The sequence below is a fragment of the Branchiostoma lanceolatum genome, chromosome 5, assembly GCF_035083965.1.
Source record: "Branchiostoma lanceolatum isolate klBraLanc5 chromosome 5, klBraLanc5.hap2, whole genome shotgun sequence".
In the NCBI taxonomy this organism is placed as follows: domain Eukaryota; kingdom Metazoa; phylum Chordata; class Leptocardii; order Amphioxiformes; family Branchiostomatidae; genus Branchiostoma; species Branchiostoma lanceolatum.
The window spans coordinates 40,444-66,823 of record NC_089726.1 but is presented as its reverse complement, the minus strand read 5'-3'; the positions used below and the strand labels follow the sequence as shown (position 1 = coordinate 66,823).

The 26,380-nt window shown below is 50.2% G+C and overlaps 1 protein-coding gene across 4 annotated transcripts; it reads right to left on the bottom strand.

Moving 5' to 3' along the window:
* Positions 1 to 962: 962 nt before the first annotated feature.
* On the bottom strand, positions 963 to 26,327 carry LOC136434294 (ribonucleases P/MRP protein subunit POP1-like). 4 transcript variants are annotated; one of them, XM_066427011.1, is made up of 15 exons: positions 26,023 to 26,327; positions 24,075 to 24,216; positions 23,743 to 23,927; positions 23,063 to 23,232; positions 19,880 to 19,964; positions 19,121 to 19,208; positions 15,532 to 15,626; positions 12,509 to 12,536; positions 12,099 to 12,193; positions 11,218 to 11,338; positions 10,890 to 10,988; positions 7,905 to 7,992; positions 5,532 to 5,756; positions 4,568 to 4,690; positions 963 to 4,063 (listed from the first exon to the last, which is right to left on the bottom strand). In XM_066427011.1, the coding sequence occupies exons 1-15, from the start codon at positions 26,074 to 26,076 to the stop codon at positions 3,415 to 3,417; spliced, it is 2,247 nt and encodes a 748-aa protein (XP_066283108.1). In that variant the 5' UTR covers positions 26,077 to 26,327; the 3' UTR covers positions 963 to 3,414. The 4 variants fall into 4 exon arrangements, with proteins under 4 accessions (XP_066283108.1, XP_066283109.1, XP_066283110.1 ...); XM_066427012.1 differs by lacking the exon at positions 12,509 to 12,536 and adding an exon at positions 14,228 to 14,256 and having other exon boundaries at positions 15,533 to 15,626; XM_066427013.1 differs by having other exon boundaries at positions 24,075 to 24,213.
* Positions 26,328 to 26,380: the final 53 nt, after the last annotated feature.

The window sequence follows — 26,380 nt, the reverse complement described above, 5'->3', positions numbered from 1 at the left end:
GCTGTGGTTATTATGCAGACTCGCTGTGGTTATTATGCAAACTCTATGTAGTTATTATGCAGACTCTATGTAGTTATTATGCAGACTCGCTGTGGTTATTATGCAGACTCTATGTAGTTATTATGCAGACTCGCTGTGGTTATTATGCAGACTCGCTGTGGTTATTATGCAGACTCTATGTTGTTATTATACAGACTCGCTGTGGTTATTATGCAGACTCGCTGTGGTTATTATGTAGACTCGCTGTGGTTATTATGCAGACTCGCTGTGGGTATTATGCAGACTCGCTGTGGTTATTATGCAGACTCTATGTTGTTATTATACAGACTCGCTGTGGTTATTATACAGACTCGCTGTGGTTATTATGCAGACTCGCTGTGGGTATTATGCAGACTCTATGTGGTTATTATGCAGACTCGCTGTGGTTATTATGCAGACTCGCTGTGGTTATTATGCAGACTCGCTGTGGTTATTATGCAGACTCGCTGTGGTTATTATGCAGACTCGCTGTGGTTATTATGCAGACTCGCTGTGGTTATTATGCAGACTCGCTGTGGTTATTATGCAGACTCGCTGTGGTTATTATACAGACTCGCTGTGGTTATTATACAGACTCGCTGCGGTTATTATGCAGACTCGCTGTGGTTATTATACAGACTCGCTGTGCAGCAAAACAAGCCATCCGGGGTGGTTATTACTGATACTAGACAGACCCAGTGGGGCGTACAGTATGTACGGGACATGCGGCATGATATGTGCAGTCGACATGTCCAACAGTCTCAGCACTGCTGACATGTGAAACTATCTGACAGCAGTTGGATGTAAACATTGAGATTATCGCGACCATCTAACCAGATGCTGGTCATCTGCATCCTGAAGGAGGCAATCAGCTGCAGATATGTACTAAAATAAACGTTCTCCTTCAGTTCAAGATCGATCGACACATCCAACACCAGCAAGTGTAATGGATCAATTCATGTTCTCCTTTATTCAGTTGAGCAAAACAAGTGCTTCCAGACAATAAGTAACGCTAAGTAGTGTTTCAATGACTATGTTTGTGAAACCCCTGGACTTACATAAAGATGTTGGGTTACTCAATCAAAGTTAGCGTAAAATTAAAACAAGAGGGGGTCAACTACAAGCATTTTGACTTGATAAGAATTGATTTGTCGGTACAGTGTCGCGAAAAGGCAGTGTCGCAAAAAGGTTGAGTGTATGTGCAGAGCAGTACTGTTAAGCCCGATTACACATAGCCGAACATGGCTCCCGACTACGAGCCAACTAAAGCCCCGGTTACACATAGCCGAACATGGCTCCCGACTACTAGCCAACTAAAGCCCCGGTTACACATAGCCGAACATGGCTCCCGACTACTAGCCGACTAAAGCCCCCGTTACACATAGCCGAACATGGCTCCTGACTACTAGCCAACTAAAGCCCCGGTTACACATAGCCGAACATGGCTCCCGACTACGAGCCAACTAAAGCCCCGATTACACATAGCCGAACATGGCTCCCGACTACTAGCCAACTAAAGCCCCGGTTACACATAGCCTAACATGGCTCCCGACTACGAGCCAACTAAAGCCCCGGTTACACATAGCCGAACATGGCTCCCAACTACTAGCCATCTAAAACCCCGGTTACACATAGCCGAACATGGCTCCCGACTACTAGCCAACTAAAGCCCCGGTTACACATAGCCGAACATGGCTCCCGACTACTAGCCAACTAAAGCCCCGGTTACACATAGCCGAACATGGCTCCCGACTACTAGCCATCTAAAGCCCCGGTTACATATAGCCGAACATGGCTCCCGACTACTAGCCATCTAAAACCCCGGTTACACATAGCCGAACATGGCTCCCGACTACTAGCCAACTAAAGCCCCGGTTACACATAGCCGAACATGGCTCCCGACTACTAGCCAACTAAAGCGCCGGTTACACATAGCCGAACATGGCTCCCGACTACGAGCCATCTAAAGCCCCGGTTACACATAGCCGAACATGGCTCCCGACTACGAGCCAACTAAAGCCCCGGTTACACATAGCCGAACATGGCTCCCGACTACGAGCCAACTAAAGCCCCGGTTACACATAGCCGAACATGGCTCCCGACTACTAGCCAACTAAAACCCCGGTTACACATAGCCGAACATGGCTCCCGACTACGAGCCATCTAAAGCCCCGGTTACACATAGCCGAACATGGCTCCCGACTACGAGCCAACTAAAGCCCCGGTTACACATAGCCGAACATGGCTCCCGACTACGAGCCAACTAAAGCCCCGGTTACACATAGCCGAACATGGCTCCCGACTACTAGCCGACTAAAGCCCCGGTTACACATAGCCGAACATGGCTCCCGACTACTAGCCAACTAAAACCCCGGTTACACATAGCCGAACATGGCTCCCGACTACTAGCCGAACCAGGTCGGCGGAAGTTCGGGAGCAGTCTGACCAGTTTTAGGCCACGCCTATGTTTGGCGCCGAACATGTCCCAACCATCTCCTAACCAGTAAATGAATTACTCCCAACTGGGCCCCGAATGCCGTCTAACCTACTCCCAACCATCCCGACCTCTAGCCGCAGACTGCCGAATCTCTCCTGACTAATCCAGAACCGATTCTTTGTATTTGGTCGTGTGGGATTCGCCCACGTTCTGATAGTAGTCACTTCGTTGGAAATGAGTAAACAGAGATTTGTCTAGGCCTTGGGGTTAGTCATGTGTAGGTTTGAAACTAGTTGGGAGTAGGTCAGCAGCGGTTCTGGCGTGATTAAGGTTCCGATTTTACTTCTGACTTACTCCCGAACACTAATAAGCCGACCGCGCCGAACACCAGCCAACTCATTCCAGACCCTCCGTCCAGAGCCGAACGTTTTAAAATTTCTAAAACATTCGGAACACAAGCCGACTCAGACAAACACCAGCCGACTCAGCCGACCTAGCTCCCGAATCACTCCTAACCATGGTCGGGGGAAAGTCGGGAGGCCATGTTCGGCTATGTGTAATAGGGGCTTTACAGAACAGCTATGTGTGTATTACAGAACAGCTATGTATGTATTACAGAACAGTTTTGTGTGTGTTACAGAACAGTTGTGTGTATTACAGAACCGTTATGTGTGTATTACAGAACAGTTATGTGTGTATTACAGAACAGTTTTGTGTGTATCAGAGAACCGTTATGTGTGTATTACAGAACCGTTATGTGTGTATTATAGAACAGTATATTACAGAACAGTGACATGTGCAAAGCGGTACTGTGCAGAGTTGTGTTACAGAACCGTTACATATGCAAAGCGGTACTGTGCAGAGTTGTGTTACAGAACAGTGACATGTGCGAAGCGGTACTGTGCAGAGTTGTGTTACAGAACCGTTACATATGCAAAGCGGTACTGTGCAGAGTTGTGTTACAGAACAGTGACATGTGCAAAGCGGTACTGTGCAGAGTTGGGGTTGCGCACCAGCACCACAGCCTGCCCCTGCTGCTGCACCTGCAGAGCAGACAGCAGACCCTGCACCACACACAGCCCCACCCCCGACCCCTGACCTGCGGCCAGGCTGTTCGCCCCTGCTGTAACGTACCCCAGCGTTAGCCGGGAACAATGTCTGACAACGTCGCAGTCGTCGCTTATCATCCCCTCCGGGTGCGCAGGCTCCACAGGGCTGCTCGCCACGCCCCCAGCAACATCTTCCTCCGAGGGGGCACAGATCATCGCCATGGCAACAGGCGTCCCCCGCGAGACCATTCTTAGGCGGACGGCCACCAGGTGGGAGAGAACAGGGACCAGCTCTGGACGGTCGGCATGACGACCTAGCTGCTGGTCGGCATGACGACACAGCTGAGACAGCTGCTGCCGTATCCTCCTGTCCCTGGCAACGCAGAGACCCCGGGGCTGTCCTGGGGATGGAGTGCCTGCGAGCTGTGTTCCGCGAGGCTGTCCTGTGGATGGAGTGCCTGCAAGCTGTGCCCACCCTTCCACCAGCCGGTCCCAGGGGCAGTGAAAGGGTGCAGCAGTCCCCAGTTTGGCGAAGTTGGGCCTTTTCCCTGGTGGGTACCTGCAATGGAGCGACATCCGGACAACAGCATTGTGTTAACCACAGGCTTTTATAGTTACCTACATGTAGTGAAAAATGGAGCGACATCAGGACAACAGCATTGTGTTAACCACAGGCTTTTATAGTTACCTACATGTCGTAGTGGAATCCATATTGATCTTCACCAGCATTGCATCTGACGTCATTAGAAATTGGAGCAGGACATGTGGACAGGACAGGTTTAGCAGAGAGGGGGGGAGGGGAGGATAGAGGGGGGGATAGTGGGGGGGGTACTAACCTGTCATGCTGCTCTCTCCGCCGCGCTGCCTGTTCCTGGTGCAGTGTTCGGTGAGGAGGGGGGGGGGGGAGGATAGAGGGGGGGGGATAGTGGGGGGGGTACTAACCTGTCATGCTGCTCTCTCCGCCGCGCTGCCTGTTCCTGGTGCAGTGTTCAGTGAGGGGGGGAGGATAGAGGGGGGGGATAGTGGGGGGGATAGTGGGGGGGATAGTGGGGGGGGTACTAACCTGTCATGCTGCTCTCTCCGCCGCGCTGCCTGTTCCTGGTGCAGTGTTCGGTACGCTTCCGTATCCGGGAAGTCGTCAGGGAAAACCAGCTGGCCGGTTTCCAGCTGCAGCCGCCGCATTTCTCTGGGAAAGGAGGAACAACTTTCACTTTCACCAACTTTCACTTTCACCAGCTGGAGTAACAACCGTCATTTTTAACAGATTGAGTGAGGAATTGACAGTTAAACATGTTAGAACTGCTTAACATAGACTCCCCAATACTTGACCCCTGTACATACCTCAGCCCCCTGTACATACCTCAGCCCCCCTGTACATACCTCAGCCCCCTGTACGTACCTCAGCCCCCTGTACATACCTCAGCCCCCTGTACGTACCTCAGCCCCCCTGTACATACCTCAGCCCCCTGTACGTACCTCAGCCCCCTGTACATACCTCAGCCCCCTGTACATACCTCAGCCCCCCGTACGTACCTCAGCCCCCCGTACGTACCTCAGCCCCCCTGTACATACCTCAGCCCCCCTGTACGTACCTCAGCCCCCCTGTACATACCTCAGCCCCCCTGTACGTACCTCAGCCCCCCTGTACATACCTCAGCCCCCCGTACGTACCTCAGCCCCCCGTACGTACCTTAGCCCCCCCCTACATACCTCAGCCCCCCCCCCCTACATACCTCGGCCCCCCCGTACGTACCTCAGCCACCCTGTACGTACCTCAGCCCCCTGTACGTACCTCAGCCCCCGTATGTACATTAGCCCCCCCCCCCCCGTAACTACCTCAGCCCCCCCCCCCCCCCCCCCCCCCGTACATACCTCAGCCCCCCTGTACGTACCTCAGCCCGCCTGAGCGGCCCCCCCTGTATGTACCTCAGCCCCCCTGAGCGGCCCCCCCTGTATGTACCTCAGCCCCCCTGCACGGGCCCCCCTGTACGTACCTCAGCCCCCCTGTGCAGGCCCCCTGTACGTACCTCAGCCCCCCTGCGCGGGCCCCCCTGTACTGGAGACCCAGCCAGAAGACCATGGCCCAGCCTGCGGGCAGGATGACGTCCCAGCCCATCCCTAGGGCGGAGGCAGGTGTGACCCCCCACTGAGCCGTGCGCCCCTGCTGATGCACCAGTAAGATGGGAACACGTCTGTTGTCCCCGGCAACAGATCCATCATCTCCCGCAACATCTGTATCTTCCTCACCACTCCTGGAGATGGGCAGGAAACAGGGACAAACATCAACACAACAAAGGCACCCAAAGTGCCACATAACAACAGTGATGCACAACATTGCTGTAAACAATAGTTAAACGATGCAAAAGGTGCACAATGTTACAATTTTATCAACAATACATTGGAAAATAAATAAGCCAAGAGAAGGACCTGTCGTTTGTTTCTATCAAGTGCAACAGTTAATCCCAACCTGAAGAGAAGCTGATGTTGTTAAAGTAGCATGACCAATTATCGTGCAGGACCAGTTAACGTGCGGGACTAATTATCGTGCAAGACCAATTATCGTGCAGGACCTGTTATCGTGCAAGACCAGTTATCGTGCAAGACCAGTTATTGTGCAGGACCAGTTATTGTGAGGAATTGACAGTTAAACATGTTAGAACTGCTTAACATAGACTCCCCAATACTTGACCCCTGTACATACCTCAGCCCCCTGTACATACCTCAGCCCCCCTGTACGTACCTCAGCCCCCCTGTACATACCTCAGCCCCCTGTACATACCTCAGCCCCCTGTACATACCTCAGCCCCCTGTACATACCTCAGCCCCCCTGTACGTACCTCAGCCCCCCGTACGTACCTCAGCCCCCCTTTATCAACAATACATTGGAAAATAAATAAGCCAAGAGAAGGACCTGTCGTTTGTTTCTATCAAGTGCAACAGTTAATCCCAACCTGAAGAGAAGCTGATGTTGTTAAAGTAGCATGACCAATTATCGTGCAGGACCAGTTAACGTGCGGGACTAATTATCGTGCAAGACCAATTATCGTGCAGGACCTGTTATCGTGCAAGACCAGTTATCGTGCAAGACCAGTTATTGTGCAGGACCAGTTATTGTGCAGGACCAGTTATCGTGCAGGACCAGTTATCGTGCAGGACCAGTTATCGTGCAGGACCAATTATCGTGCAGGACCTGTTATCGTGCAGGACCAATTATCGTGCAGGACCAGTTATCGTGCAGGACCAGTTATCGTGCAGGACCAATTATCGTGCAGGACCTGTTATCGTGCAGGACCAGTTATCGTGCAGGACCAGTTATCGTGCAGGACCAATTATCGTGCAGGACCAGTTATCGTGCAGGACCAGTTATCGTGCAGGACCAATTATCGTGCAAGACCAGTTATCGTGCAGGACCTGTTATCGTGCAGGACCAGTTATCGTGCAGGACCAGTTATCGTGCAGGACCAGTTATCGTGCAGGACCAGTTATCGTGCAGGACCAATTATCGTGCAGGACCTGTTATCGTGCAGGACCAATTATCGTGCAGGACCTGTTATCGTGCAGTGTGGGTCATGTCCACATGTCGAGGTGTATTATGCCAAAGCCTGTTCTAATGAGCAAAAAAGGATGTCATAAGATCCTTAGCCATCTCTTTCTTTTATAGAAAACAATGAAAAAGGTTTACGTCCAGCGACATAACAGAATAAACTCCTGAACCAGTAACAACAAGTTGCACGGAAGCGTCATGCATGACGTATTTCATATGTAATTTGACACCGCGTACTTCATCATGTTTTTCAAACTTACATGATAGCTAGTATCTTTTAAAAGTAGCTGACGTTAAACCTTTCTTTGATATTCAGACTATCCATGGTGATTCGAGGTTTGAAACTCTTACCAGTTTTAGGAAGGTTCGATAAAACCTAACGACCCCCGCTCTGATGGTACATTTTGGCATGGCATAACATCATGGCCATGCGTTTATCACGTGAACACCACGTGCCGCTGATGTCGGTGAAATTCACTACACAACATTGTTCTCTTCCATCACATCAAGCATGCGGCGGGACAAACAGTGACTTTACTATCATTTGTCTGTAGATTACTTTGGACAGTTACTGTGCATTTTTTCCGGTCTATGTTCTTCAAGCATAGCGCTAGAAGGGAAAAGACTGAAGCGGACGATAATGGGTAAGCCTAGCACAATTCTACATCATATACCCCAGTATTAATACATGCTCGCATGGCGTTAAACAGGCAGAGAAAAACTTGCAGACCATGCATTTTCTTGTTAGAAGTGCTGAATATTTCTGCCCATGGGTTTAACATTTGGCTCTGTCAGCACAGTTTTAAGATAAATACGTTTCGAATGAATTGGACGATAATTGGTCATGTTACGTTACCTGTTGTTCTGCCCTGGTGGAGTTTGGAGCATTTTTCTCTTGTCTGCATCCCAGAGTACCGCATCACACTCCAACTCTACTGGGTCAGCTGGGGACACAGAGTATTACAGAACATTACTCACATACACATGTAACTCTACTGGGTCAGCTGGGGACACACAGAGTATCATACAGAACATTACTCACATACACATGTAACTCTACTGGGTCAGCTGGGGACACACAGAGTATCATACAGAACATTACTCACATACACATGTAACTCTACTGGGTCAGCTGGGGACACACAGAGTATCATACAGAACATTACTCACATACACATGTAACTCTACTGGGTCAGCTGGGGACACACAGAGTATCATACAGAACATTACTCACATACACATGTAACTCTACTGGGTCAGCTGGGGACACAGAGTATCATACAGAACATTACTCACATACACATGTAACTCTACTGGGTCAGCTGGGGACACACAGAGTATCATAAAGAACATTACTCACATACACATGTAACTCTACTGGGTCAGCTGGGGACACACAGAGTATCATACAGAACATTACTCACATACACATGTAACTCTACTGGGTCAGCTGGGGACACAGAGTATCATACAGAACATTACTCACATACACATGTAACTCTACTGGGTCAGCTGGGGACACACAGAGTATCATACAGAACATTACTTACATACACATGTAACTCTACTGGGTCAGCTGGGGACACACAGAGTATCATACAGAACATTACTCACATACACATGTAACTCTGCTGGGTCAGCTGGGGACACAGAGTATCATACAGAACATTACTCACATACACATGTAACTCTACTGGGTCAGCTGGGGACACACAGAGTATCATACAGAACATTACTCACATACACATGTAACTCTGCTGGGTCAGCTGGGGACACAGAGTATCATACAGAACATTACTCACATACACATGTAACTCTACTGGGTCAGCTGGGGACACAGAGTATCATACAGAACATTACTCACATACACAGTCATGTAACTCTACTGGGTCAGCTGGGGACACAGAGTATCATACAGAACATTACTCACATACACAGTCATGTAACTCTACTGGGTCAGCTGGGGACACAGAGTATCATACAGAACATTACTCACATACACATGTAACTCTACTGGGTCAGCTGGGGACACACAGAGTATCATACAGACCATTACTCACATACACATGTAACTCTACGTGGTCAGCTGGGGACACACAGAGTATCATACAGAACATTACTCACATACACATGTTACTCTACTGGGTCAGCTGGGGACACAGAGTATCATACAGAACATTACTCACATACACATGTAACTCTACTGGGTCAGCTGGGGACACACAGAGTATCATACAGAACATTACTCACACACACATGTAACTCTACTGGGTCAGCTGGGGACACAGAGTATCATACAGAACATTACTCACACACACATGTAACTCTACTGGGTCAGCTGGGGACACACAGAGTATCATACAGAACATTACTCACACACACATGTAACTCTACTGGGTCAGCTGGGGACACACAGAGTATCATACAGAACATTACTCACACACACATGTAACTCTACTGGGTCAGCTGGGGACACACAGAGTATCATACAGAACATTACTCACATACACATGTAACTCTACTGGGTCAGCTGGGGACACACAGAGTATCATACAGAACATTACTCACATACACATGTAACTCTGCTGGGTCAGCTGGGGACACAGAGTATCATACAGAACATTACTCACATACACATGTAACTCTACTGGGTCAGCTGGGGACACAGAGTATCATACAGACCATTACTCACATACACATGTAACTCTACTGGGTCAGCTGGGGACACAGAGTATCATACAGAACATTACTCACATACACATGTTACTCTACTGGGTCAGCTGGGGACACAGAGTATCATACAGAACATTACTCACATACACATGTAACTCTACTGGGTCAGCTGGGGACACACAGAGTATCATACAGAACATTACTCACATACACATGTAACTCTACTGGGTCAGCTGGGGACACACAGAGTATCATACAGAACATTACTTACATACACATGTAACTCTACTGGGTCAGCTGGGGACACAGAGTATCATACAGAACATTACTCACATACACATGTAACTCTACTGGGTCAGCTGGGGACACACAGAGTATCATACAGAACATTACTCACATACACATGTAACTCTACTGGGTCAGCTGGGGACACACAGAGTATCATACAGAACATTACTCACATACACATGTAACTCTACTGGGTCAGCTGGGGACACACAGAGTATCATACAGAACATTACTCACATACACATGTAACTCTACTACTTTAGTTCTCCGGAGTGACCTTACCTGCTGTTGTGAGTGGAGTGACTTTAGTTCTCCGGAGTGACCTTACCTGCTGTTGTGAGTGGAGTGACTCTAGTTCTCCGGAGTGACCTTACCTGCTGTTGTGAGTGGAGTGACTTTAGTTCTCCGGAGTGACCTTACCTGCTGTTGTGAGTGGAGTGACTTTAGTTCTCCGGAGTGACCTTACCTGCTGTTGTGAGTGGAGTGACTTTAGTTCTCCGGAGTGACCTTACCTGCTGCTGTTAGTGCAGTGACTTTAGTTCTCCGGAGTGACCTTACCTGCTGTTGTGAGTGGAGTGACTTTAGTTCTCCGGAGTGACCTTACCTGCTGTTGTGAGTGGAGTGACTTTAGTTCTCCGGAGTGACCTTACCTGCTGCTGTTAGTGCAGTGACTTTAGTTCTCCGGAGTGACCTTACCTGCTGTTGTGAGTGGAGTGACTTTAGTTCTCCGGAGTGACCTTACCTGCTGCTGTGAGTGGGGGGACTTAAGTTCTCCGGAGTGACCTTACCTGCTGTTGTGAGTGGCGTGACTTTAGTTCTCCGGAGTGACCTTACCTGCTGCTGTGAGTGGAGTGACTTTAGTTCTCCGGAGTGACCTTACCTGCTGCTGTGAGTGGAGTGACTTTAGTTCTCTTGCTGGGCATGTTGAGTCGAGGATCCACCACAGTCAGGGAGAGCACTTGTCCTGGTTGCACTGTCTCTAAATTAACACACAAAACTTACATCACATAAAACCCAAAATACAAAATAAACAAAACTTGCAAAATATACAATACATAGAAAATTGAAGTTACATGCATGATTTTACTGTTCCATTTCAAACATGTCTGTTTTCAGGTTGCCATGACAACACACATCGACAGATTTAGCACATGGGGTAGCAGGAAATAAGATGACACTTCTAATAACGGAGAACCGTGAGAGTTCACCATTCTGTAAGGGGGGGAGATTCAGGGCAGCCTCCAGGGTAGCTGCAGCAAGCTGTCCAGTCAGCCGAAACCTCACCAGCTCATGGCCAATGGACTGGACACAAACACCGGTGTGAGACATCTGCATAGAACACAAACACTGTTGTGAGACACCTGTATAGAACACAAACACTTGTGTGAGACACCTCTTTAGAACAAAAACACTTGTGTGAGACACCTGTATGGAGCACAAACACTGGGAGCATCTGGGTGGGTCCTGCCCTCGCCCCCAAGCCCTATCCCCTGCCGACCCCCCATACACACCTGCTGGAGCTCCTGTAGAATGTCCTATGTGCAGCCTGGGTGGGTGCTGCTCTACCCCTACCGACCCCCCTTTACCCCTGCCCTACCCTCTTTACCCCTGCCCTACTCCATGCCCTCCCCCCCTGACGCACTGAGGTATGCCTGGCGGGAACGCTGCCCTCCCCCCTGCCGACCCCCCTTTCCCACCTGCTGTAGCTCCTGTAGAATGTCCTGGGTGCAGACTGGGTGGGTCCTGGCTTACCCCATGCCCTCCCCCCCTGCCGACCCCCCTTACCCACCTGCTGGAGCTCCCGTAGAACGTCCTGGGTGATGGCTGGGTGGGTCCTGGCTTACCCCATGCCCTCCCGGGCTCCCCCCCTGCCGACCCCCCTTACCCACCTGCTGGAGCTCCCGTAGAACGTCCTGGGTGCAGACTGGGTGGGTCCTGGCTTACCCCATGCCCTCCCGGGCTCCCCCCCTGCCGACCCCCCTTACCCACCTGCTGGAGCTCCTGTAGAACGTCCTGGGTGCAGACTGGGTGGGTCCTGGCTTACCCCATGCCCTCCCGGGCTCCCCCCCTGCCGACCCCCCTTACCCACCTGCTGTAGCTCCTGTAGAACGTCCTGGGTGATGGCTGGGTGGGTCCACAGCCACAGCTGGCGGGAAGATGCAGTAGAATGATCCTGACTGTTTTCTGAAAACAGACATGGAATTTTGATGAGAGTGACCATGTCTAATTCTATGTACATATCTCAACAGGTACGTAACAAGCTTATTCTAAATTGTAAGTAAGTAACCGGCAGTACTCACCAGTCAGAGCCCTGAACATGTAAGTAACCAGCAGTACTCACCAGTCAGAGCCCTGAACATGTAAGTAACCAGCAGTACTCACCAGTCAGAGCCCTGAACATGTAAGTAACCAGCAGTACTCACCAGTCAGAGCCCTGAACATGTAAGTAACCGGCAGTACTCACCAGTCCTGAACATGTAAGTAACCAGCAGTACTCACCAGTCAGAGCCCTGAACACGTAAGTAACCAGCAGTACTCACCAGTCAGAGCCCTGAACATGTAAGTAACCAGCAGTACTCACCAGTCAGAGCCCTGTACATGTAAGTAACCAGCAGTACTCACCAGTCCTGAACATGTAAGTAACCAGCAGTACTCACCAGTCAGAGCCCTGAACATGTAAGTAACCAGCTGTACTCACCAGTCCTGAACATGTAAGTAACCAGCAGTACTCACCAGTCAGAGCCCTGTACATGTAAGTAACCAGCAGTACTCACCGGTCAGAGCCCTGAACATGTAAGTAACCGGCAGTACTCACCAGTCAGAGCCCTGAACACGTAAGTAACCAGCAGTACTCACCAGTCCTGAACATGTAAGTAACCAGCAGTACTCACCAGTCAGAGCCCTGAACATGTAAGTAACCAGCAGTACTCACCAGTCCTGAACATGTAAGTAACCAGCAGTACTCACCAGTCAGAGCCCTGTACATGTAAGTAACCAGCAGTACTCACCGGTCAGAGCCCTGAACATGTAAGTAACCGGCAGTACTCACCAGTCCTGAACATGTAAGTAACCAGCAGTACTCACCAGTCCTGAACACGTAAGTAACCAGCAGTACTCACCAGTCCTGAACATGTAAGTAACCAGCAGTACTCACCAGTCCTGAACATGTAAGTAACCAGCAGTACTCACCAGTCCTGAACATGTAAGTAACCAGCAGTACTCACCAGTCAGAGCCCTGAACATGTAAGTAACCGGCAGTACTCACCAGTCCTGAACATGTAAGTAACCAGCAGTACTCACCAGTCCTGAACATGTAAGTAACCAGCAGTACTCACCAGACCTGAACATGTAAGTAACCAGCAGTACTCACCAGTCAGAGCCCTGAACACGTAAGTAACCAGCAGTACTCACCAGTCCTGAACACGTAAGTAACCAGCAGTACTCACCAGTCCTGAACATGTAAGTAACCAGCAGTACTCACCAGACCTGAACATGTAAGTAACCAGCAGTACTCACCAGTCAGAGCCCTGAACACGTAAGTAACCAGCAGTACTCACCAGTCAGAGCCCTGAACATGTAAGTAACCAGCAGTACTCACCAGTCCTGAACATGTAAGTAACCAGCAGTACTCACCAGTCAGAGCCCTGTACATGTAAGTAACCAGCAGTACTCACCAGTCAGAGCCCTGAACATGTAAGTAACCAGCAGTACTCACCGGTCAGAGCCCTGAACATGTAAGTAACCAGCAGTACTCACCAGTCCTGAACACGTAAGTAACCAGCAGTACTCACCAGTCAGAGCCCTGTACATGTAAGTAACCAGCAGTACTCACCAGTCAGAGCCCTGAACATGTAAGTAACCAGCAGTACTCACCAGTCCTGAACATGTAAGTAACCAGCAGTACTCACCAGTCCTGAACATGTAAGTAACCAGCAGTACTCACCAGTCAGAGCCCTGAACATGTAAGTAACCAGCAGTACTCACCAGTCCTGAACATGTAAGTAACCAGCAGTACTCACCAGTCAGAGCCCTGTACATGTAAGTAACCAGCAGTACTCACCAGTCAGAGCCCTGAACATGTAAGTAACCAGCAGTACTCACCAGTCCTGAACATGTAAGTAACCAGCAGTACTCACCAGTCAGAGCCCTGTACATGTAAGTAACCAGCAGTACTCACCAGTCAGAGCCCTCTACATGTAAGTAACTAGCAGTACTCACCAGTCAGAGCCCTGAACATGTAAGTAACTAGTGGTGCGGATCGAAACCCACGTTCAGGTTCCGGTCCGGACTCGAGTCCAGAGGTTTCGGTTCAGGTCCGGACTTGTAAGGTCCGGTCCGGCACCAAACATTGCCGTCACATTATGTGACTGATGCTGTTACCATTGTTAATCCCCCTAAATTCTCTAAACTAGGGAAAGATTCACACAAAAACACGTCTGCAGTCAGAACAACGTGTATATTCAGAACAAAAGTACTAGTATGCTCTCTAATCAGCGTGGTGACCTACATGTCGGGTTGTCTCTGGTGGCGTCTCAAGAGCCTTGCAATATATTTTGACGCCCCCGGCACACCGGATCATTTTTCTCACATACTGCCGGCATTGTGTTTACCTGACCTGTACCCTGTGACACGCAATGTTCCCGGGCTGCAGGCAAAGGCCGCAAAACAAAGCTTCTTCTCTCTATCTCAGGTCAAACATGGCCGCCACTGGGCCCATTTGGGGAAGTCCCCCAACGCATGACATGGCTAAGCCAATCACATCGCTAGGTTCCCTTGACGTCACCCAGATCTCGCGAGGAGTTGTGAGACTTCCTGATTTCGGCAATAGCGGCCATAGCGGCCATATCAGAAGCCAACAACAAATGTTTGCGTCTTTTCTATCGCAAACTTCGTGATTTATTGAAGGGTTTAGAGAGTTAAGGATCAAACAGAGGATGTACATATGTACATAAGTGCTAATTATTTTGACAAGTCCAAAAACCGGTTCTCAGCGTTTCGGTTTTTTTGGACTCGGACCGAAACGTTTTACAAGTCCGGAACCGGTCCGGCCGGACCGATCCGCACCACTATAAGTAACCAGCAGTACTCACCAGTCAGAGCCCTGTACATGTAAGTAACCAGCAGTACTCACCAGTCAGAGCCCTGAACATGTAAGTAACCAGCAGTACTCACCAGTCAGAGCCATGAACATGTAAGTAACCAGCAGTACTCACCAGTCAGAGCCCTGAACATGTAAGTAACCGGCAGTACTCACCAGTCAGAGCCCTGAACATGTAAGTAACCAGCAGTACTCACCAGTCAGAGCCATGAACATGTAAGTAACCAGCAGTACTCACCAGTCAGAGCCCTGAACATGTAAGTAACCGGCAGTACTCACCAGTCAGAGCCCTGAACATGTAAGTAACCAGCAGTACTCACCAGTCAGAGCCCTGAACATGTAAGTAACCAGCAGTACTCACCAGTCAGAGCCCTGTACATGTAAGTAACCAGCAGTACTCACCAGTCCTGAACACGTAAGTAACTGGGCCCAGTGCACAGTGGGGGTAGCAGTCCCGGCGGTAGAGCGTTGCTGTTCCTTCCACCCTTCCTTCTGAGGAGCTCAAAGAGCCAAAGCCACCTGAGAACATGAAACACACTTAGTTATACTCATTATATCTCATCTATCCATGATTGATTAGAAACACACCTCACAGCTTAACTACAAACCCCTGTATACAGCCTTGTGGGTGCCGTCTAGGGAGTTACCCGTGTCTTGGGGAGTGATAACTAAGGAGTTACCTGTGTCTTGGGGAGTGATAACTAAGGAGTTACCTGTGTCCTGGGAAGTGATAACTAATGAGTTACCCGTGTCCTGGGAAGTGATAACTAAGGAGTTACCTGTGTCCTGGGGAGTGATAACTAAGAAGTTACCTGTGTCTTGGGGAGTGATAACTAAGGAGTTACCTGTGTCCTGGGGAGTGATAACTAAGAAGTTACCTGTGTCTTGGGGAGTGATAACTAAGACGTTACCTGTGTCTTGGGGAGTGATAACTAAGGAGTTACCTGTGTCTTGGGGAGTGATAACTAAGAAGTTACCTGTGTCCTGGGGAGTGATAACTAAGAAGTTACCTGTGTCTTGGGGAGTGATAACTAAGGAGTTACCTGTGTCTTGGGGAGTGATAACTAAGGAGTTACCTGTGTCTTGGGGAGTGATAACTAAGGAGTTACCTGTATCTTGGGGAGTGATAACTAATGAGTTACCTGTGTCTTGGGGAGTGATAACTAAGGAGTTACCTGTGTCTTGGGGAGTGATAACTAAGGAGTTACCTGTGTCTTGGGGAGTGATAACTAAGGAGTTACCTGTGTCTTGGGGAGTGATAACTAAGGAGTTACCTGTGTCTTGGGGAGTGATAACTAAGGAGTTACCTGTGTCTTGGGGAGTGATAACTAATGAGTTACCTGTGTCTTGGGGAGTGATAACTAAGGAGTTACCTGTGTCTTGGGGAGTGATAACTAAGAAGTTACCTGTGTCTTGGGGAGTGATAACTAATGAGTTACCTGTGTCCTGGGAAGTGATAACTAAGGAGTTACCTGTGTCTTGGGGAGTGATAACTAAGGAGTTACCTGTGTCTTGGGGAGTGATAACTAAGGAGTTACCCGTGTCTTGGGGAGTGATAACTAAGGAGTTACCTGTGTCTTGGGGAGTGATAACTAAGGAGTTACCTGTGTCTTGGGGAGTGATAACTAAGGAGTTACCTTTGTCTTGGGGAGTGATAACTAAGGAGTTACCTTTGTCTTGGGGAGTGATAACTAAGGAGTTACCTGTGTCTTGGGGAGTGATAACTAAGGAGTTACCTGTGTCTTGGGGAGTGATAACTAAGGAGTTACCTGTGTCTTGGGGAGTGATAACTATGGAGTTACCTGTGTCTTGGGGAGTGATAACTAAGGAGTTACCCGTGTCTTGGGGAGTGATAACTAAGGAGTTACCTGTGTCTTGGGGAGTGATAACTAAGGAGTTACCTGTGTCTTGGGGAGTGATAACTAAGGAGTTACCTGTGTCTTGGGGAGTGATAACTAAGGAGTTACCTGTGTCTTGGGGAGTGATAACTAAGGAGTTACCTGTGTCTTGGGGAGTGATAACTAAGGAGTTACCCGTGTCTTGGGGAGTGATAACTAAGGAGTTACCTGTGTCTTGGGGAGTGATAACTAAGAAGTTACCTGTGTCATGGGGAGTGATAACTAAGAAGTTACCTGTGTCATGGGGAGTGATAACTAAGAAGTTACCTGTGTCATGGGGAGTGATAACTAAGGAGTTACCTGTGTCATGGGGAGTGATAACTAAGAAGTTACCTGTGTCATGGGGAGTGATAACTAAGAAGTTACCTGTGTCATGGGGAGTGATAACTAAGGAGTTACCTGTGTCTTGGGGAGTGATAACTAAGAAGTTACCTGTGTCCTGGGGAGTGATAACTAAGAAGTTACCTGTGTCTTGGGGAGTGATAACTAAGGAGTTACCTGTGTCTTGGGGAGTGATAACTAAGGAGTTACCTGTGTCTTGGGGAGTGATAACTAAGGAGTTACCTGTGTCCTGGGGAGTGATAACTAAGAAGTTACCTGTGTCTTGGGGAGTGATAACTAAGGAGTTACCTGTGTCTTGGGGAGTGATAACTAAGGAGTTACCCGTGTCTTGGGGAGTGATAACTAAGGAGTTACCTGTGTCTTGGGGAGTGATAACTAAGGAGTTACCTGTGTCTTGGGGAGTGATAACTAAGGAGTTACCTTTGTCTTGGGGAGTGATAACTAAGGAGTTACCTTCGTCTTGGGGAGTGATAACTAAGGAGTTACCTGTGTCTTGGGGAGTGATAACTAAGGAGTTACCTGTGTCTTGGGGAGTGATAACTAAGGAGTTACCTGTGTCTTGGGGAGTGATAACTATGGAGTTACCTGTGTCTTGGGGAGTGATAACTAAGGAGTTACCCGTGTCTTGGGGAGTGATAACTAAGGAGTTACCTGTGTCTTGGGGAGTGATAACTAAGGAGTTACCTGTGTCTTGGGGAGTGATAACTAAGGAGTTACCTGTGTCTTGGGGAGTGATAACTAAGGAGTTACCTGTGTCTTGGGGAGTGATAACTAAGGAGTTACCTGTGTCTTGGGGAGTGATAACTAAGGAGTTACCCGTGTCTTGGGGAGTGATAACTAAGGAGTTACCTGTGTCTTGGGGAGTGATAACTAAGGAGTTACCTGTGTCTTGGGGAGTGATAACTAAGGAGTTACCCGTGTCTTGGGGAGTGATAACTAAGGAGTTACCTGTGTCTTGGGGAGTGATAACTAAGGAGTTACCTGTGTCTTGGGGAGTGATAACTAAGGAGTTACCCGTGTCTTGGGGAGTGATAACTAAGGAGTTACCTGTGTCTTGGGGAGTGATAACTAAGGAGTTACCTGTGTCTTGGGGAGTGATAACTAAGGAGTTTCCTGTGTCTTGGGGAGTGATAACTAAGGAGTTACCCGTGTCTTAGGGAGTGATAACTAAGGAGTTACCCGTGTCTTGGGGAGTGATAACTAAGGAGTTACCTGTGTCTTGGGGAGTGATAACTAAGGAGTTACCTGTGTCTTGGGGAGTGATAACTAAGGAGTTACCTGTGTCTTGGGGAGTGATAACTAAGGAGTTACCTGTGTCTTGGGGAGTGATAACTAATGAGTTACCTGTGTCTTGGGGAGTGATAACTAAGGAGTTACCTGTGTCTTGGGGAGTGATAACTAATGAGTTACCCGTGTCTTAGGGAGTGATAACTAAGGAGTTACCCGTGTCTTGGGGAGTGATAACTAAGGAGTTACCTGTGTCTTGGGGAGTGATAACTAAGGAGTTACCTGTGTCTTGGGGAGTGATAACTAAGGAGTTACCTGTGTCTTGGGGAGTGATAACTAAGGAGTTACCTGTGTCTTGGGGAGTGATAACTAAGGAGTTACCTGTGTCTTGGGGAGTGATAACTAATGAGTTACCTGTGTCTTGGGGAGTGATAACTAAGGAGTTACCTGTGTCTTGGGGAGTGATAACTAATGAGTTACCTGTGTCTTGGGGAGTGATAACTAAGGAGTTACCTGTGTCTTGGGGAGTGATAACTAAGGAGTTACCTGTGTCTTGGGGAGTAAAGTGTTGTAACAAACGTAGGATGTTGCCCTGGGAACCAGTCAGCTCGATACAGCCGTAATATGAGATGTCCTAAAAAACACAAAAGTCACAGCTGTAATATGACACCTCCTGAGAAACACAAAAATCACAGTTTGTGATGACAAAATCTGTTCATGATGTTACACTTCATGTGGACCCCATCAGAAAGTGGTACAGTCCTAGTGGACCCTATTAGACAGTGGTACAGACCAGTCCATTCTGCCTCGGTTCTGCCCGATGAAAGAGAGTTTTATAACTGCCAGTTTGTGTTCCAAAGGGTGGTGAGAATCAAAGGCTAGATACTGATCAGTGTGGGTCGGCCTCCTGTATACTTCGAACCGAAGGCGACCATCCTTCTCTATGATGGTTTTGGTGTCTAAGAAAGGGGGAAACCAGCTTTAGCTCCTATATTGAAACAATAGGAGCTATTGTCCCCTTTTACTTCAACCTTGTCTTGAGTTGTCTATTTTGCTTTCTATTGGACTATCTAAAAATTTGTCTTCTCTTTATTTGCATATCAATTCATAGTTCGTAGTTATAAACCTGCTGTTTGACTGATCTTGCTCACAGTCACTGACGAAAAGTAGTGGATGCTACTTGAAACGTCTGACCGTTTCCAAAATCATATCCAGTTGTTTGAGTAACTGCTTTTGGCGTATCTTATTACCTGGATGTCTAATCTTCATCGAAGTATACACACCTGTATAAGACAGTAAACACACCTGTATAAGACAGTGGTGGCACATGGCCCTGTAGGCTGCCCGCACACTCTTGTCACATGGATGGTCTGGAAGTCGGTAACCCCAGCTGGAACACAGGTGTGATACCATGAAGTAGACCAGACACAAGCACCATTTCAGAGCATTCAATTTATTCAAAAAATCACTCACACAACTTTCATGCGGACGGGTACCACCCGGGGACAGGTAATGCACCTGAGTACTGCAGGTACCACCTGGGGACAGGTAACGCACCTGTTGACCATGTGGAAGCGCTTGGCGTGCCAGACGTGTGTGTGCAGGTAACGCACCTGTTGACCATGTGGAAGCGCTTGGCGTGCCAGACGTGTGTGTGCAGGTAACGCACCTGTTGACCATGTGGAAGCGCTTGGCGTGCCAGACGTGTGTGTGCAGGTAACGCACCTGTTGACCATGTGGAAGCGCTTGGCGTGCCAGACGTGTGTGTGCATGTAACGCACCTGTTGACCATGTGGAAGCGCTTGGCGTGCCAGACGTGTGTGTACAGGTAACGCACCTGTTGACCATGTGGAAGCGCTTGGCGTGCCAGATGTGTGTGTACAGGTAACGCACCTGTTGACCATGTGGAAGCGCTTGGCGTGCCAGACGTGTGTGTCCAGGTAACGCACCTGTTGACCATGTGGAAGCACTTGGCGTGCCAGACGTGTGTGTGCAGGTAACGCACCTGTTGACCATGTGGAAGCGCTTGGCGTGCCAGACGTGTGTGTGCAGGTAACGCACCTGTTGATCATGTGGAAGCGCTTGGCGTGCCAGACGTGTGTGTGCAGGTAACGCACCTGTTGACCATGTGGAAGCGCTTGGCGTGCCAGACGTGTGTGTGCAGGTAACGCACCTGTTGACCATGTGGAAGCGCTTGGCGTGCCAGACGTGTGTGTGCAGGTAACGCACCTGTTGACCATGTGGAAGCGCTTGGCGTGCCAGACGTGTGTGTGCAGGTAATGCACCTGAGTACTGCAGGTAACACCTGGGGACAGGTAACGCACCTGTTGACCATGTGGAAGCGCTTGGCGTGCTAGACTTGTGTGTGCAGGTAATGCACCTGAGTACTGCAGGTAACACCTGGGGACAGGTAACGCACCTGTTGACCATGTGGAAGCGCTTGGCGTGCCAGACGTGTGTGTGCAGGTGCACCTGTTGACCATGTGGAAGCGCTTGGTGTGCCAGACGTGTGTGTGCAGGTAACGCACCTGTTGACCATGTGGAAGCGCTTGGCGTGCCAGACGTGTGTGTGCAGGTAACGCACCTGTTGATCATGTGGAAGCGCTTGGCGTGCCAGACGTGTGTGTGCAGGTAACGCACCTGTTGACCATGTGGAAGCGCTTGGCGTGCCAGACGTGTGTGTGCAGGTAACGCACCTGTTGACCATGTGGAAGCGCTTGGCGTGCCAGACGTGTGTGTGCAGGTAACGCACCTGTTGACCATGTGGAAGCGCTTGGTGTGCCAGACGTGTGTGTGCAGGTAACGCACCTGTTGACCATATGGAAGCGCTTGGCGTGCCAGACGTGTGTGTGCATGTAACGCACCTGTTGACCATGTGGAAGCGCTTGGCGTGCCAGACGTGTGTGTGCATGTAACGCACCTGTTGACCATGTGGAAGCGCTTGGCGTGCCAGACGTGTGTGTACAGGTAACGCACCTGTTGACCATGTGGAAGCGCTTGGCGTGCCAGATGTGTGTGTACAGGTAACGCACCTGTTGACCATGTGGAAGCGCTTGGCGTGCCAGACGTGTGTGTCCAGGTAACGCACCTGTTGACCATGTGGAAGCACTTGGCGTGCCAGACGTGTGTGTGCAGGTAACGCACCTGTTGACCATGTGGAAGCGCTTGGCGTGCCAGACGTGTGTGTGCATGTAACGCACCTGTTGACCATGTGGAAGCGCTTGGCGTGCCAGACGTGTGTGTGCATGTAACGCACCTGTTGACCATGTGGAAGCGCTTGGCGTGCCAGACGTGTGTGTACAGGTAACGCACCTGTTGACCATGTGGAAGCGCTTGGCGTGCCAGACGTGTGTGTGCATGTAACGCACCTGTTGACCATGTGGAAGCGCTTGGCGTGCCAGACGTGTGTGTACAGGTAACGCACCTGTTGACCATATGGAAGCGCTTGGCGTGCCAGACGTGTGTGTGCAGGTAACGCACCTGTTGACCATGTGGAAGCGCTTGGCGTGCCAGACGTGTGTGTGCATGTAACGCACCTGTTGACCATGTGGAAGCGCTTGGCGTGCCAGACATGTGTGTACAGGTAACGCACCTGTTGACCATGTGGAAGCGCTTGGCGTGCCAGACGTGTGTGTGCATGTAACGCACCTGTTGACCATGTGGAAGCGCTTGGCGTGCCAGACGTGTGTGTACAGGTAACGCACCTGTTGACCATGTGGAAGCGCTTGGCGTGCCAGACGTGTGTGTGCAGGTAACGCACCTGTTGACCATGTGGAAGCGCTTGGCGTGCCAGACGTGTGTGTGCAGGTAACGCACCTGTTGACCATGTGGAAGCGCTTGGCGTGCCAGACGTGTGTGTGCAGGTAACGCACCTGTTGACCATGTGGAAGCGCTTGGCGTGCCAGACGTGTGTGTGCAGGTAACGCACCTGTTGACCATGTGGAAGCGCTTGGCGTGCCAGACGTGCGTGTGCAGGTAACGCACCTGTTGACCATGTGGAAGCGCTTGGCGTGCCAGACGTGTGTGTGCAGGTAACGCACCTGTTGACCATGTGGAAGCGCTTGGCGTGCCAGACGTGTGTGTGCAGGTAACGCACCTGTTGACCATGTGGAAGCGCTTGGCGTGCCAGACGTGTGTGTGCAGGTAACGCACCTGTTGACCATGTGGAAGCGCTTGGCGTGCCAGACGTGTGTGTGCAGGTAACGCACCTGTTGACCATGTGGAAGCGCTTGGCGTGCCAGACGTGTGTGTACAGGTAACGCACCTGTTGACCATGTGGAAGCGCTTGGCGTGCCAGACGTGTGTGTGCAGGTAACGCACCTGTTGACCATGTGGAAGCGCTTGGCGTGCCAGACGTGTGTGTACAGGTAACGCACCTGTTGACCATGTGGAAGCGCTTGGCGTGCCAGACGTGTGTGTGCAGGTAACGCACCTGTTGACCATGTGGAAGCGCTTGGCGTGCCAGACGTGTGTGTACAGGTAACGCACCTGTTGACCATGTGGAAGCGCTTGGCGTGCCAGACGTGTGTGTGCAGCCAGCTGACGTGGTTCTGCCGCTGGTTGAAGCTCTCCTGTCGGTTTGCCGCCCGCCGCCGGTAAAACTTCCTGGGTCGGCGCGACTTCTCTAGCTGCTGGCCAGGCTGCAGGTTCTGCAACATCTGCAAACAACAACAAAGAAACAAACAACTCATTACAAACAAACATATCTCCAGCGCTGGCCGTATATCTAACACAGCCGAACCAATGCATGAATTAACAACCTCGCCAACACAAAGACACATAGGAAGCGGCTCAACACAGCAGCGTCTAAAGTAAACTGAGGCTGAGAGATGCGGCACTGGTGCTGACCTCCAGGGTCTGTGAGGAGGTCGTTTGGGGTTGTGACTGAGCGGTATAGGTTAAAGGTTAGGGGTTAACAATGACTACACACCTTTTTAGTGACGACCTCCCACAGACTGCACGGCAGGCGTTAGGGGTTATGGCTGAGGGGTATAGGTTACAGGTTGAGGGGTGAAGGTTAAAGATTAGGGTTCAACAGTGACTACACACCTTTCTGATGACCTCCTGTAGTAGCCTGTTTGGCAGCCGTCTGGCCGGCGCATGTGAGGGGTATAGGTAACAGGTTCGGGGTGAAGGTTAAAGGTTAGGGTTCAACAGGGACTACACACCTTTCTGGTGCCGACATCCCGTAGCCTGCGCGGCAGCCGTTTGGGGTTGTGGCTGACTGCTCGCCGGCGCATGTGTCGGGGCAGCGACTGCAGAGTGTGCCGCGGGCCGTGCGTCTGCTGCGCCGAATGTAGCAGACTATTCAGCTCCACGGCTCGGGCCTCCATAAACTGCATCACAGTCAGTCCTGTGCAAATAATGTGTTATGTGCAAATAAAGTATCCCACCAGTTCCTGATGCTCGCGAATGATTGATCGATCAGTTATCACAGTCAAACCTGTGCAAACAAACCTGTACTGAACATGTTCTTATGAAGTATGTGTAGGATACAAACCTCTCGGTGCCATGGTCACACCAGGTGTTGCACCTGTGCCAGGTTTTGCAGCTGCAGGTGAGGGGACAGGTGAGGGGACAGGTGGACCGACATGTTTCCGCCTGAACTTCTGCCGTCTGGAGAGCCCACGACCCACAGCCTGCTGGGAGATAAAGGTCAAGGTTCAGAATCGGCCTCCTCAGAACCTGAATGACACAATAGACCGATCCTGTCGAACATCATATCGAACGAATAGAAGACCCAAAGAACCCCCTGTTCTATTCAGCCCACCTCCGTCAAAAACAGCGTTGGCGGGGCAGAAATGGCACATGTAAAGCAGGGAACGTATATCTGGGACAGGTTTTCCACTGTATTGGTTGAATTCATGCTCAGAACAAAAACGAATTCAAAAAGAAAATAGATCAGGCACTCAAGGAGATAGAGGAAGCTTGTACCACATGCTGACTACTACAAAGTCTGCTAGCGCAGAGTTTTGTATCTTCAGTTACTGGTGTGTGAAACTGGTTAACTTGAAAGTGAACAGGGAAGTAAAAGGATGCATTTTAATTCTTAGTTACTAAATACCATGCAGCTGGTATGCATGCAGTCAATACAGTGGGAACCCTGTCACAGATATATGAACCCTGTTTTACACGTGCATCGCCTGCTTGTCAGAAACTGGGCGCTGATGCCCACGGACAAGGGAAAGCTATGCGCCTTAGCCCGGGACCTCAACTCCCCCCCTACTATGCCCCTGAAGGGGTTATTTGGGGGCAACAACTATGTAGATGTAGATGCATACCGCATTACTAGTAACATTGACCGAAAACATTACGCTCTCACCGCAACTACACCTACTCCCTCCTTAAACAACTCTACCCGGTGGATGCAGCCTTCAACAAAGAAGACATAGCATTCTTATTTGGCCCGCTCTGAAAGGGTTTCAGGGCCACAAAAGCTAAACCGAAGTCAGTGGCATTATTTTCAAGCTAGCCGCGGCGGCCATGTTTGGTCTGTCAAACCCTGTTTTTGTGACGGAGGTGTTCAAAATCGAACAGGGGGCGTGGCTTTGGGATCGGTCTATTGGATACTTGTGTTGACTATACTTGGCTTGACCATGTGCAAGGTTGCAGCAATGGATGAGATGGCTAACAACAAGACTGACCTGTCCTGAGGGGGGGGGGGCAGCTAACAACAACACTGACCTGTCCTGGGGGGGGGGGGCAGCTAACAACAACACTGACCTGTCCTGGGGGGGGGGGGCAGCTAACAACAAGACTGACCTGTCCTGGGGGGGGGGGCAGCTAACAACAACACTGACCTGTCCTGGGGGGGGGGGCAGCTAACAACAACACTGACCTGTCCTGGGGGGGGGGGGGCAGCTAACAACAAGACTGATCATGACCTGTCCTGAGGGGGGGGGGGGGGCAGCTAACAACAAGACTGACCTGTCCTGAGGGGGGGGGGGGAGCTAACAACAAGACTGACCTGTCCTGAGGGGGGGGGAGGCAGCTAACAACAACACTGACCTGTCCTGAGGGGGGGAGGAGGCAGCTAACAACAACACTGACCTGTCCTGAGGGGGGGAGGAGGCAGCTAACAACAACACTGACCTGTCCTGAGGGGGGGGGGGGGAGGCAGCTAACAACAACACTGACCTGTCCTGAGGGGGGGAGGGGGGGAGGCAGCTAACAACAACACTGACCTGTCCTGAGGGGGGGGGGGGGAGGCAGCTAACAACAACACTGACCTGTCCTGAGGGGGGAGGCAGCTAACAACAACACTGACCTGTCCTGAGGGGGGGGGGAGGCAGCTAACAACAACACTGACCTGTCCTGAGGGGGGGGGCAGCTAACAACAACACTGACCTGTCCTGAGGGGGGGAGGAGGCAGCTAACAACAACACTGACCTGTCCTGAGGGGGAGGGGGCAGCTAACAACAAGACTCTTGTTAGACTGTTAGACTGACCTGTCCTATGCCCGGCAGCGATCCTGGCGTCTCGTCCTTGTAAGGTGAAGACATGGCCGCTATCTAGCTGCACACACACACGTCCGTCTTAGTAGCGCATCTCGCGTGTACAGCTTTTTCTGGACCAGGAACTAGCAGGCAAGTCGGTGGCGGACGATTCGTAACATGCATGTGCTGTCTCACACCGATGTTCCATGATATCAGAGGTCAATATATTGTATTTGGGGATTTACACAGGACCACAAAGTGAGTAATACCATCGATGTTGAGAGGGTACACTACTGAAATGTTTGTAAATATCGTCCAGTGGAGGTCAACGGATCTGCAGCCGCGAATAGACTATGACCGAACTAGCTGC

Excerpts from the sequence above, each read along its gene's own strand:
- LOC136434294 (XM_066427011.1), bottom strand. The coding sequence starts at position 26,076 with ATGTCTTCACCTTACAAGGACGAGACGCCAGGATCGCTGCCGGGCATA. Across the intron at positions 12,537-15,531 it reads CCCACTGTGCACTGGGCCCA|GTTACTTACGTGTTCAGGGC; the intron begins GTTACTTACGTG and ends TGAGTACTGCTG. Across the intron at positions 4,064-4,567 it reads CGGAGAGAGCAGCATGACAG|GTACCCACCAGGGAAAAGGC; the intron begins GTTAGTACCCCC and ends GCTCCATTGCAG.